We start from the raw sequence: 15,283 nt of genomic DNA, 5'->3' as shown, positions 1-15,283 counted from the left end.
TCTTGTTTATCATGTTTACATTGAAAATCACGTCACAACTTATTAAAGTCCTAACAATAGGAATGCTTCCGTGTTTCCGTTTCTGAGTTTGGGTTTGCCAGTGTTGCTCAATTATTACTCACCTATGTTGTATTTTGTGTTCAGTTGTTTTTTTCGTTTTTTTCCATGTCTTTATCATTTTACTCTGGATTCTAGAGTTTGATCGATTGATTGATTGTTGGTTGCTTACTGACGATTCTAGACTGAGTTTGGACACAGGGTACAAAGAGACCAGACGGATATTCAAATTCAAAGAAAATAAACTGACAACACCATGGCTAAAAAAGAAAATAAACTGACAACACCATGGCTAAAAAAGAAAAGACAGACAACCAATAGTACGAAAGACAGTAAACTGACAACACCATGGCTAAAAAAGAAAAGACAGACAATCAATAGTACGAAAGACAGTAAACTGACAACACCATGGCTAAAAAGAAAAGACAGACAACCAATAGTACGAAAGACAGTAAACTGACAACACCATGGCTAAAAAAGAAAAGACAGACAACCAATAGTACGAAAGACAGTAAACTGACAACACCATGGCTAAAAAGAAAAGACAGACAACCAATAGTACGAAAGACAGTAAACTGACAACACCATGGCTAAAAAAGAAAAGACAGACAACCAATAGTACGAAAGACAGTAAACTGACAACACCATGGCTAAAAAAGAAAAGACAGACAACCAATAGTACGAAAGACAGTAAACTGACAACACCATGGCTAAAAAGAAAAGACAGACAACCAATAGTACGAAAGACAGTAAACTCAAGACTAAGCAACACGAAACCCATCAAAACTGGGGGTGATGCTCAGTGTAGACGGTAAGCAGATCATGCTCCACATTTGGCACCGGCGATCGTCGGGTTGCTCATGTTATTACAAACTCGGCAAATAGTTTAATTCGGTAGGTCATATTCTTGGAAAGGGAACGGTCTTGTAGTTACGACATAAGTAATATATCCATTTTGTATTTATTTTCTCCTTTTTATTTTTAACTAATTGGAGAAGTCATATTTAGGCAATATGAGTATTGATCTCTTTTACAGATATGCTTCAACCAATTCCTGTAAAGGAGCTACCATTTGTATATATGGGGGGGGGGGGGACTAGGATGAAAAATGTTGTCCTGCTTTTTTTTAATTGTAATTTATGTCCTGCCTTCTTTTTCTTCTTTTTTTTAGTTTATCCTGACTTTACTCTACACAAATTGTCTTCCTGTCTTCTTTTTTCTGCAGTGTCTCATCCTAGCTGCCTTTTAACTACTCAAAACTCCTGTCCTGTCGTGTTTGTAAATTCCATCCTAGCCCCCGCATACATCATATGGTAGCTCCCTAAGAACCATCGTGTAATTCCGTGGTTGTCGTTTGTTGATGTGTTATATATATATGTTTTTCTTTATTTTGGACATACACCAGGCCGTTAGTTTTCTCGTTTGAATTGTTATACATTTGTCATTTCTGGGCCTTCTCAACATTGGTCAATAAAACGTTTCCATGGTTTGGTCTGTTTGCATGTATAAGCAATAAGTTGACTATATTAGGCTATGTAATGATTGCAAGGTATACTAGTATATATATATATCTACTGTATTTAATTTGACATCGATTGTGTTAAATATATGTATAACTTTATATTTAGGACTATCAATTAACATAAAAAGCAGTTGCAAGCGTATTAAGTGATACATTTCAGCGTGTGCACATACTCATGTATAAGTAAGCAGTTAATGTATCGTGTAAATGCAAGGTATATCTAATATTAACCTTGATCATGGTTCTCTGGTCAACATTACGTTTTTTATGTGAAGATATATTCATGTTGCGAATTTACCGTCTGTTATATGTATATTGTCACCTAGATTGTCACGGGCCTTGATCTCATTTCCTTTGTTCAGTGACTGCTTAAAAGCGGGAATTTCTCGCTACATTGAAGACCTGTTGGTGACCCTCTGCTGTTGTTTTTTATTTGGTCGGGTTGTTGTCTCTTTGACACATTCCCCATTTCCATTCTCAATTTTATAGATTTTTGTCTTGTTTAATATTCACTTATAATGAGCAATAGAATAAGTATATTTGGTATATGTATTCTTGAAAAGTTTACATGTCCGTCAGATAGGATATATCTCGATACAGAATTCTCAACCATGTAATTAGCTATGTCTTTTTTAGGCTGTTATACAATTCTCTTTTCATTTTCATATATGTATAATGCTTCCCTTGGAAGGTAACTTAATATGACTCGTACACGGTCCCCATATAACAGAATACTTCCACAAGCTCTCTTGACATGTCCCTCTTTTGTCAACGGTGTGCTGTTTTTGCGGAACGACTCGAGATGCAAGTTCATATGCTTTCTTTATGTGCTCCTTCATGACCTAAACATACTTTGTAGATGGTTCCATCATACCTTCATTGGTAGTATAAAGTTATGGGTAATGGTTTGTCATTCGTCAAAGAGTTCTCCATAACCTTTCGGTAGTATAAAAACAATAAAACCCAGGAAATTTCTTGCAATCACAAATCGTATATGAAAAAGGAGATGTAGTATGATTGCCAACGGGACAACAAGAGACCAAATGATACAGAAATTTTACAACTATAGGTAAGTGTACAACAATGAGCAAAGCCGATACCGCATAATCAGCAATAAAAGGCCCAGAAATGACAAATGTATAACAATTCAAACGATAAAACTATCGGCCTGATGTATGTCCAAAAATAACGAAAAACAAATATATAACACATTAAAAAACGACAACCATGGAATTACACGATGTTCCTTAGGAAACTACCATTTGATGAACTTCTGCCTACAGTATATGAGAAATGGACCCAACCATGTAACCTGAACCTAGTTGACCTTCTGCTAACAGTATATGAGAAATGGAACCAACCATGTAACCTAAACCCAGTTGACCTTCTGCCTACAGTGTATGAAAAATGGAACTAACCATGTAACCTGAACCTAGTTGACCTTCTACCTACAGTATATGAGAAATGGACCCAACCATGTAACCTGAACCTAGTTGACCTTCTGCCTACAGTATATAAGAAATGGACCTAACCATGTAACCCGAACCTAGTTGACCTTCTGCTTACAGTATATGAGAAATGGAACCAACCATGTAACCAGAACCTAGTTGACCTTCTACCTACAGTATATGAGAAATGGACCCAACCATGTAACCTGAACCTAGTTGACCTTCTGCCTACAGTATATAAGAAATGGACCTAACCATGTAACCCGAACCTAGTTGACCTTCTGCTTACAGTATATGAGAAATGGAACCAACCATGTAACCCGAACCTAGTTGACCTTCTGCTTACAGTATATGAGAAATGGAACCAACCATGTAACCTAAACCTAGTTGACCTTCTGTCTACAGTATATTAGAAATAGACCCAACCATGTAACATGAACCAAGTTGACCTTCTGCCTACAGTGTATGAAAAATGGAACTAACCATGTAACCTGAACCTAGTTAATTGACCTTCAACCTACAGTATATGAAAATGGACCCAACCATGTAACCAGAACCTAGTTGACCTTCTACCTACAGTATATGAAAATGGACCCAACCATGTAACCAGAACCTAGTTGACCTTCTACCTACAGTATATGAGAAATGGACCCAACCATGTAACCTGAACCTAGTTGACCTTCTGCCTACAGTATATAAGAAATGGACCTAACCATGTAACCCGAACCTAGTTGACCTTCTGCTTACAGTATATGAGAAATGGAACCAACCATGTAACCTAAACCTAGTTGACCTTCTGTCTACAGTATATTAGAAATAGACCCAACCATGTAACCTGAACCAAGTTGACCTTCTACCTACAGTGTATGAGAAATGGACCCAACCATGTATCCCGAACCTAGTTGACCTTCTGCTTACAGTATATGAGAAATGGAACCAACCATGTAACCTAAACCTAGTTGACCTTCTGCCTACAGTGTATGAAAAATGGAACTAACCATGTAACCTGAACCTAGTTAATTGACCTTTAACATACAGTATATGAAAATGGACCCAACCATGTAACCAGAACCTAGTTGACCTTTTGACTACAGTATATGAGAAATGGACCCACCCATGTAACCTGAACCTAGTTGACCTTCTGCCTACAGTATATAAGAAATGGACCTAACCATGTAACCCGAACCTAGTTGACCTTCTGCTTACAGTATATGAGAAATGGAACCAATTATGTAACCTGAACCTAGTTAACCGTTTGCCTAAAGCATATGAGAAATGGACCCAACCATGTAACCTGAACCTACTTGACCTTTTGCCTAAAGCAACCATGTAATGAGAAATGGACCCACCCATGTAACCTGAACCTAGTTGACCTTCTGCCTACAGTATATAAGAAATGGACCTAACCATGTAACCCGAACCTAGTTGACCTTCTGCTTACAGTATATGAGAAATGGAACCAATTATGTAACCTGAACCTAGTTAACCGTTTGCCTAAAGCATATGAGAAATGGACCCAACCATGTAACCTGAACCTACTTGACCTTTTGCCTAAAGCAACCATGTAATGAGAAATGGACCCACCCATGTAACCTGAACCTAGTTGACCTTCTGCCTACAGTATATAAGAAATGGACCTAACCATGTAACCCGAACCTAGTTGACCTTCTGCTTACAGTATATGAGAAATGGAACCAATTATGTAACCTGAACCTAGTTAACCGTTTGCCTAAAGCATATGAGAAATGGACCCAATCATGTAACCTGAACCTACTTGACCTTTTGCCTAAAGCAACCATGTAACCTAAACCTAGTTGACCTTCTGTCTACAGTATATTAGAAATAGACCCAACCATGTAACCTGAATCAAGTTGACCTTCTACCTACAGTATATGAGAAATGGACCCTACCATGTAATCTAAACCTTGGTCAGTGATCTATGAAGTGAGATGGCAGTGAGGGCGAATTTATCCGACAGATTTGTACACCATAAAATCGTTCCATGCATCAATTGCTTGAAGTGTATAAGAAAAAGACTTAGCAAAGAAAAGTTTGCACTGACCACATTAATCAATGCACCATGAAAACGAAGTCAAAGTAAGATGAAACCAGTAAGACAGTCATGTAAACCTTACAATCACTATATGCATAAAAATTATTACACCAGGGTTTTCGATATCACAAACTACCGGTAGTCAAAACATTTACTAAATTTTATCATCGGTATAAAGACATCATTCGTAAATATAGCTCAACATACGTTCAGGTATTTCACATCAAATTTTTTATGGTAATATTCTTTATAAAGCACAAAGGTGTCAGTATTCACCTCAGAAACTTACAAAACCTTTGAATAGACTTATTAAGAAGGGATATAATTACGATACTGTTGTCAAGTCATTAAAGATTGCATATTTTGGCGTTAATATTGAGTCACTGATAAGGTCTTTGCATCGGAACTAAACACATTTATTCTAAAAACAGTTGTTGGCATGACACGGGTTATGTTCTTCTCATATATGTTATGATGGTATGATACTAAACCCCTAACGGGAAGGATTGTGCCTGATGTTCATATGATGAAATCATAATCTTTCAGTCAGTTTAGTTGAAGTCTGGAGCTGGCAGGTCAGTTAACTGCTAGTAGTCTGTTGTTATTTATGTATTATTGTCATTTTGTTTATTTTCTTTGGTTACATCTTCTTACATCTGACTCGGATTTCTCTTGAACTGAATTTTAATGTGCGTATTGTTATGCGTTTACTTTACTACATTGGTTAGAGGTATAGGGGGAGGGTTGAGATCTCACAAACATGTTTAACCCCGCCGCATTTTTGCGCCTGTCCCAAGTCAGGAGCCTCTGGCCTTTGTTAGTCTTGTATTATTTTAATTTTAGTTTCTTGTGTACAATTTGGAAATTAGTATGGCGTTCATTATCACTGGACTAGTATATATTTGTTTAGGGGCCAGCTGAAGGACGCCTCCGGGTGCGGGAATTTCTCGCTACATTGAAGACCTGTTGGTGACCCTCTGCTGTTGTTTTTTATTTGGGCGGGTTGTTGTCTCTTTGACACATTCCCCATTTCCATTCTCAATTTTATCATATATAGTTGAGTATTGCTTGTATAGTATATAAAAAAAAACCACGTCAATAACACAAAAAATAACATTGAACAATGAACAATGGAAATGAGGTCAAGGTAAAATGAAACCTGCCAGACTGACATGTACTGTAAAATATTTCCCCATACCAAATATTATTCCCCTATTGCATAAAGTATTAGAATAACAGACCAATACTGAAAAACCTAATATTGACTTATGGACTGTGAAACTGAGGTCAAAGTTAGATGAAACATGCCAGACTGACATGTACACCATACAATCATTCCTGCACCAAACATAGTTGATATCAGAAACTGACATAGTCATGAAGCTTCAATCTTGATCACTAATCCATTAAATGAGGTGGTCACGTGGAACATTTCTTATAGACACTTAGACCTTTCAAGGAAACTATCTACCAAATATAGACATTATATTACTCACAATTTCTGAACCATGAATGTGAGGTCAACGACAATGTACATTGAACAGACAGAAACCTTGTGTAAGGCATTTATGCATTCAAAGTATTGTTATGATATTGTAACTATTATATTTATTTAAGTTGGCCTTATTTGTTTTGTGTGGCCTGATAGTTGTTTACAAAATAATCTTATAACTGTGCAGTTTAGAAATCACTGGAACAATCACGGATACTGATGGAATTATTGGAACTTTCCATTTAACTTACATAATGATTCCAGAATGATCCTAATAAAAGATGTGTTATTTAAACTTCTACATTTTTCCAGAATCTTCTGTTGTAGATTTCTAGTTCATTCCTTTCCTATAGTGTTCTAGAGATTTCTGTGACATCTATATACAGACACTAAAGTTAAACTTTCAGACTTAGACATCGATAGACATTAGTCAATGTTAGTATTCACAGCATTTGGATTGACACTTTTATACTTCAAACAACATCATACTGGATTGTGACCTTATTAGTGAACGTAATATTCAGATTGGATTCCGAGAAGATTTCCAGATACAGATAAAGATAAAAGATTGGACTCATATTTTGACAGTTAAGTTGACAGTAATATTTGTGTAATACTTGTAAATTTTTGTATAATAAATATTGTTAAATTTTATTATCGATTTGTGTCTTTTGTTGGCTACAATTTAAAGGTGATTTCTGACCGTAACAGTATGAAACCTCTAGGTCTCCTACCTTCTTAAATATAAGCTAAATACAAATATCTTATGCTATCCCCACTGGATTGTAATCTTCGACTAAAATTCTGTGACTTTTATCACAGGTGATACACAAACCTATAGCTTGAAGTGTCTGGGAAGCAAACCCAACCACGAAAGTTACTGTTGACCAATGAACCATGAAAAGGATATCAAGGTCAGATTAACCCAGCAAGACAAGAATCTGCACCTTCTTACAAGCATTTCATCCCCTTAAATGGGGTACTCTTTAATGTAACTGAGAAAGGGACCTAATTATGAAATTTTACCTTATTAATTACAGATTAAAGAAATGAGCCTATTGTGAGGTCAAGGTCAGGTGACATTTGTCTGGTGTACATGTAGATTGTCAGACTAACATGAAAACATTGGCAACTGATACAAATTAAGGTTATCCTTTTTCTGAAGAGCAAAAAATAATCTTGTCTAAAACTATATACCAGTATTTAAAGCAATTGCTGAACCAAGATATTGTTCAAGGACAAAGTTTTAAAATATAAGTTATCTATATACAGTGTTGAATTCTGCAATTTCAAGCATTGATGCCTATTTTGTCTCAAGTTTAAATAAAGTGACTTATCATGCGTGTTCTGATAAATTGAGCACACCTTTAATTCCACATGTTCAGGTACTTCTGATTGAGCAACAGGTAAAATATGCCCTCTTATTTCTGTTTCACACCTTATTTTTTTAAATTATTTTAAGAAACTTCCAACAAGGGTTCTACAGTGATACCAAGTCCTTAGGTTTTTCGTTTGATACCAAAATGAGCCAAATATTTAACACAGTTACAACTATTTTGTGCAACATATTTTCTACTTTCTAAGATGTTTTTTCTGGCCAGTCCTAAATTAGTGGTTCTATACTGAAGCAGGTCTTTTACTCTCTGATATTTTTAAAGCTAATCAAAGTGCTTGAAAGCACTGAACGGTAAAGATTGCTTCAATTTATCAGTGGGAAGTAAAATTAAATATTGCATTGGTTGTTGTTGATTTAACAGCTATTCTAGACAAAGGAAGATAACTCCAATTTTTAAGATGAGGTTAACAATGACATAATTTATATTTTTAGAATAGATATTAGATTCCTGCACCTTGAAAAGTTATTTTATTTTTTTGACAAGTGAAAAATCATTTTGTGCCTTGAATATCAGAGCATAAATTACTGAAAATGTCATGGGGTATAGAATGTTATGATCAATGCACTATATTTTGTGTATCAAAAATGTAGTGATCAGCCTTTGAATATTTAGATATCAAGTCAGTCCCATAAGGTTTTCATGCAATCTTTACCTAAAAACAAATAGACATCGCTGTTGCCAAATTAAGAAAGATAAAAACTAGCTTTCAGATCTTTGAAAATGAACAAAACAATTAGAAGATAAATTATTTTAATTATTAAATATATATTGTCTACAATTCTGTAACCTTTTTATGATATGTACAATTAAGTTACATCACAATGTTGTCACATTCTCTCACTGAACAAACAACAACAAAAATCACATACCTAACATAATACTGATAATATGACAATCTTCACCAACTAAATAAAAACATATTCTGTTATAAGTGTAGCTGGTAATCTTCAAGTTTTAATCCCATAAGGAAATCCATAAATCCGATAATTACAATACCAATTGTTTATCCAAACATGGTAAAAATGTGAGGTGTTTCAAACTTAAGATAAAATTTCCTGAATTACCAAAATGAAATATACCTATCATCATCATCGTGTTTTCATGAGTTTACTGTAGCTCAATGTAAAACTAGTATCTTATTTGTGAGTTTGTAAAAAGTAGAAATATACTGAAAAATGTAGGTTTAAATACAAACATCTTTCAATTGAGGATAAATATTAATTACATCTTAATAACTTTTCAGCTTATTTCAGTCAAATTTTATAAACATATCATGAAGAGCTAAATTCACCCGACTCTCATGAAATTATAATGAATTTTAAAAGATAAATACTGGTATGTAAGGTGCTTGTTATAATCAGACTCAGTGACTGTCCTGTTAAATAATAAATATTGCCAATAAATGGTGAAACACCTAGAGGCAAGAACTATCAACACAAACTGATAAGGATACAGATGGGGAGAACTATACTAAAGAAATACAATGAATAAATAGGACTTTGAAGCTACTAAATTTTTCTATGACAGTAAAAACCAAAAGATGTGTTATTATATTACGAAGAATTCAAAATGTGCTTTTGAAATTCTTACAAATTTAGATAAGCATTGTGAAAGAAATTATATTCATTTCTTCATTCAATTTCAAAACCTTACAAAGACCAAATCATTATGCTCATCAACTTTAATATAAATTTAATGATAATGATGCAAATAATTAAAATTGCCAAACTGCTACTCAAAAACTTAAAATCACAATAAAAAAAAGAGTTTTCAATATCAATATTAAAATTTGATAAAAAGAAATAAATAAGGATAAAGTACAGATTTGGCACATAAAACCGACTACACAGAAAAATGTGTTTAACATAAATGAAGGCACAGCAATAAAACATATCACAGATTAAGAATGTATAAAAATGTGTAACATCAAAAATAAATACCATAAATTATACATGTACACAATAAAACAGACAACAAAACATGTTACGTTTTAAAACTGAGAATGCATCCATTTCCTTTCTCAATTTTATCCATTCTTAGATTTGTATATGAAATGCAATAAGATTTCTGTGTAATTTTGTTCAATATTTTTTAACTACATTTAAACAATGTTTCATATAAAACAAATAATAATTCAGTCCCTGCTAAAGTCAAATTATGACTGAAATGGATCCTTTAGCACTGTCTTATATTAAAGGCACTGTACAAATTTTTAAATACCAATGGATTATGATACAAATGAGAAAAAAAACAATGACTTTAAGTATCATTGACCAAAGTGGCTCTCTTTAATCTGAACTATTTGCATATTTTAACATGTAAACTTAGCAAAAGTTTCAAAATCAATCAACCATGACTGAAGGGGCACATATAATCTTCATTGAAATGAGATGTGCTAATTCTAATACAACTATATATCCAATATCTTTGGCTTAACATTAGAACACTTAAACAGATGTATTTACAAACTGAACCAGTTAATCTTTGCAGGACTCAGGAGAGGGGGCACATTTGATGCCCTTTGAAATGAGATGTCCAAATGCTTATACAACTGGTACATAAAATATCATTGACTTTCAATTCACAGTACCTAACCACTAACTTTAATTAATTATTGACATAAACAGACATAAACATTACTGAAACAGCAGGCTTAGCATCCATAACTTCTTTGGGGAGATATTATAAAATGGTGAATTTGTTGGCAGACAAAAAATTGTGAAAGAAAGCCTTTACTGTAATGAATCATTGTACCCAAAACCTGATCACTTGCAAAGACAAAATGAAAAATGTCAATTCTAAAATAAAATAAAACTAATGATCAACATTTCTAACTTCTGAAGTAATGACAAAATTCTGACCAATAATTATAGATGAAATGTCTGCAGCAAAATTCATTATGAAAATACATGTTATAAATAGAAATAACAAAAATAACAATTTGTGTATCAATATCACATTATTTACCCTATCACAGAAAATTTAGAAAATATGGACGGAATAATTGGTCTGATTGCACACTTGTTGTCCAGACTTGTTATCCAGACTTATTGTCCAGACTGTTAGGACAAGTGCCTACTTTAAATAACCGTGCTTAGACAATGTGCTGAATTGGACATACAAATACAGTTCTAGTTCTTACCCTTCAATATAAATATCATACTAATAGTAATTCTGTATGTTCTTGTAATATTTTTACATTTTCTTTTCTCTCTGTTCAAAATCATTCTACCGTAAAAATTGTAAATTATAGTACTCTATCAATTAGATATTTTTTTTGTAAGGGTCAATGTCACAGTTCAGCAAATTGTCTAACCTTTTCTCTGCACCCAGAAATACACTTGAATATCAACAATATATCAGAGAGTTTGTCCTCGATAGCTAACTGAGTCTGATGCAGGCATGCCACATATATACCTAGGTGTAATGGCTTGAAGAGTTTTGTCAGCTAAGAACGGTGGCATGGTTCTCCCTCAGTTCTATTTGACGTATACGGAGATTATTAGAAGCTCCTCTGATACGTTGTGACTTGGTGGACCTGAGAGAGGCAGAGTTCTGACCTTCTGATATAGATTGTTGAGATCCTATCCGACTTATATTACTTCCAGGGGTGGCCGATCCAGGATGTCCAAGATCAGGTCTCTGTACTACGGGGGCAGGGGCCGAGACCACTGATAAACCCGGCGGACCATTATTGGGTGCGACTCTTGGTAGGTCTGAAAGCAAAGAACAGATAAGTTACAAAGTTATCATGATATTTCATTACAGACTGGCATGAAACAAGACTTCTAATGAAAATGTTAGTTATACTTTTAATGGAAAATGTTCTATTCTTTGTTATAATTAAATAAAACGCTAACATGCAAAGATTCCTGAAGTATCTGGCAAATTATGCAATAGCGTTACAAAATTTTCAACCATTATAGTTTATATTTGAACATATGCATTTAACTCAATAAATATATATATAAAAGTTCATATTGTAAATCCTGAAACTAAATAAAACTTCATACAATCTTTATTTTTCCTTTTAATAGAGTAGAAAATTATCACGAGGATTAAATTTGTCAATAATCAATTATAAATGTAGAAATACAAACAGCTCCAAGATGGAACTCATAAGATCATAGAAAGGAAGAAATTTTCCTTAATAAAATAAGTAGGAAGGAATTTCAAAATAGAAAAAAAATATTTTTCCTGGATGTAAGTAAATAATTGTAAGTAAACTAATACTCTACAAACATATAGAATACAGTGTTTTATACATCTAGTTTAGCACAATAATAGCATATTAAAGAGCATACAAACAAACCAACAGCAGTTAAAGGATTAATATATTATTATTGTATCGGTTATCGTTAGACAGTGCAACGACAACCCACACTTCCACCATGACGTAATGAGAGGAGGAAGGAGGCGGTGAAATTAACCGGGCGGGATCTTTGTGTACTTACTTACGCTCGGTAACTCCAAGGGTGGTTTTGACGTGATATTATCTGTGGCATGCCAAAAACTAATTAGAATTTACTAAATACATTCTAAGTACAACTAATGTATAATCTATCAGTTTATATGTTGCTCTTGTCAAAAAGCATGAATGGTCAGGAAGTTACCATAGTAATTACTTATCGGAATATCCTTTTATAAAAGACACTCTAGAAGTATAGAAAAACAAGGTGAAAATCTAATCATTTTTCTCAATTTATTAATCAAATTATTTTCCTTTTTTTTGGCCTCTTTTTTCATAAATCATAATGTCATCTTCTGAAGGTTAACAAAATTTACTTCATTTTTTCTTAAATTAATTTTGAAAATTAGATTTTAGGCGATTCCTGATATTCTTGCAGTTCCTGGACATAATATAAAAGAGTCTGCTCAGTGACAGCATAAATAAAAGCAAAATATAAACATATATGAACATCTATCAAGAGAGCGACATCTAAGGAATGGTGTATGGGGGGTCTCTAAGCCATAACAAACACATACCTAAATGATACTGCCAAAGTGGGTAGTTTGAGTTGTGTGCAATGTAACGCCAACCTAACAGTGAAATTGGTGGATTTAATAATAAATAATCACATCAAAAGAGAGATAAATATTACAATAACCCTTTTTTTCCTTATCAAATAGTTGGCAGACAGACAAGCCCTGGCCATCCGTAAAACTGAAAATGGGATAGAGAAAGGTTTACAACATCTAAAGTCTGATCAAAGCTCACTGATTTTATAAAATGCATTCAGTTCTCACCTTATTAACAATTTATAACAAATAAGGTATTATTTAGAATTAAGATAATCTTATTCACCATACCACGTTCATTTTGTAAAGGAATTTTCCACAAATTCCACTAGTTTATATACTTATGTATGTGATGCACAGAACCAAACTCTGGTGCAATGCACAAAACATTAGAAACAACCTTGTGAATACACAAACAAAATTACTGTGTGATTAAATTGGATATATTTTTTTCTTTTAAATATTTGTTTGTGCCAAACAGGATTATTTTTGGCTGACAGGTGAACAAGTTAATTATTACAATAATTCCAAGTCTAAATAATACCTTATTTACATTAGAAAAGTTTTCAACAATGGTCATGAATAACTTGAATTTTCTGTTGCATCACTGATTTAGCTAGGAAAACAAGAAAATAACTACATTAAACTGAATGACATTTTTATATATAAAGTTGTGATCATGGCTTAAACACCATAGAACTCATTAAATCATATATAATTCTAATCTGTGGTAACATGCAGAGTAAATCCCTCACTAACAGTTAAACAATGTTGGCTGCAGTTTCTACACAGCAAAGCACCAGAAAGATTCTCATCTACAATCTAATTTCCAACCCTATCAGTGATCCTACCGTTTTATAGACACCCACTGCTATCCAGGAGGAATATGCAAGACGACAAAACATATTGGTTAATTTCTTATTCTATAACTATTGGCTTATAAAGATTTTATTGGGCAAAAATAAAGTGAGAAGTATATTCTTATTTTCTTTGTCATTAGATTAACATTTCCGCCATATTTTTCTGAAAATAACATGCAAGTTAACTGTAAGCCTGTTTGTACATGCTGTTATTATTTAAATCATCCATTATTTAGATGCTCTATCAGAGAAATATTTTGATCATTCTATAGAATGTCATGGAAACAGCAATAGAACAGCAATCTCTGATAGAACAATATTTCATCGTGCATTTTTTATTTTACACAACAATTAAACTGAACACATGTGGGACATACGATGAACGACAGATGGCTGATCGAACAGGATTTTCTGCCACCACAAAAAAACCTACAACTTAAGAGTATTTAGGAATATCAGAGTGAATAACTGAAGTTGTTAACAATACTCATTATCTATAAATACTAATTATTATTTCTTAGTTTGATCATTGTTCATACTTTAAAAAAAACTTTAATTTTTATTTTGTACTGAACTTGCATTTTGATTTTTAAACTGCTTATTTGTTTTTATTTCATAAATTAAATTATATAATTTTATTATTTGCTTACACAAATGAAGACAGTAAATCTACAGTGTACTGAAACAGTGGAAACACCCAATCCTATTGTATAATACATGTACAATATATTATTCTCTTCACAGGTAAAAATCCAAACTAATATCAAGAAGTCATAGTGAGCAAAAAGGAGATTACTTGAAAACTATATCACCAAATTCAGTACTTAAAATCTCAAACTTCCAAGAATCTGTGATAAGTTATAGTAAAACTCTGTTGAGAACATTATCTTGTGTGTAACTTTCTACACCTTAAGATGTGTGTAATTTTTGTCTATCTAAATTTGTGCAAAATTCAGGTTGTCTGCCCAAAGTTGTGCGTAATTCTTTCCACCAAAAGTTGTGCATAATTTTATATGCGGAAAGTTGTGTGTAATTTTCTCCACCTATAGTGGTGTGTAATTGTGTCCCCTATAACTGTTGGATTCCTCACCTCCGTCTTTCCTCTGCCCCTGGGCACTCAATGTCCGTTTACTGTTAGGCGTTGCTACGTCTGATCTCCAGTCAGAGGAGTAGCCATTCCTGGCCAATATCCTGTTTCTCTCAGCTTCAGTGTCTAACAGGTGGGATAAATTGTTTCTGAACTCAGATTCTTGAATGACAAGAGCACCCGAGTTTGACCTTGGATTTCCTCCTAAAGGTTTCTTTACAAACTTATTTCTCTGAAATGTGCAGGATAGTATTTTCAATCAAAATGCTAACTTTGGTAACATAAACATTTTCTTTAAGCACTTTAAATGTAATAGCTATAGTTTGAAATGTAGACATGGCTTAAAAA

The 15,283-nt window shown here is 33.5% G+C and overlaps 1 protein-coding gene across 41 annotated transcripts in view; it reads right to left on the bottom strand.

The window, feature by feature from the left end:
• Positions 1–8,702: 8,702 nt before the first annotated feature.
• The window catches only part of LOC139518735 (tubulin polyglutamylase ttll6-like), a 44,731-nt gene continuing 38,150 nt past the window's right edge, over positions 8,703–15,283 (bottom strand). For 15 of the 41 annotated variants that reach the window (XM_071310238.1, XM_071310240.1, XM_071310252.1 and 12 more), the window contains 4 exons: positions 14,939–15,167; positions 12,956–13,009; positions 12,424–12,465; positions 8,703–11,685 (listed from right to left, as the gene is read on the bottom strand). In XM_071310238.1, coding sequence (XP_071166339.1) covers positions 11,414–11,685; positions 12,424–12,465; positions 12,956–13,009; positions 14,939–15,167 — 597 coding nt within the window. In that variant the 3' untranslated portion in view covers positions 8,703–11,413. Of the gene's footprint in view, positions 11,686–12,423; positions 12,466–12,955; positions 13,010–13,077; positions 13,134–13,839; positions 13,857–14,225; positions 14,278–14,938; positions 15,168–15,283 lie in introns of all 41 variants that reach the window. The other 26 variants (XM_071310237.1, XM_071310270.1, XM_071310254.1 and 23 more) reach the window with 7 other exon arrangements.

Source organism: Mytilus edulis, chromosome 4 (genome assembly GCF_963676685.1).
Source record: "Mytilus edulis chromosome 4, xbMytEdul2.2, whole genome shotgun sequence".
Taxonomy (NCBI): Eukaryota; Metazoa; Mollusca; class Bivalvia; order Mytilida; family Mytilidae; genus Mytilus; species Mytilus edulis.
The sequence above is the reverse complement of the archived record's forward strand: the minus strand, read 5'-3'. Positions and strand labels throughout refer to the sequence as shown.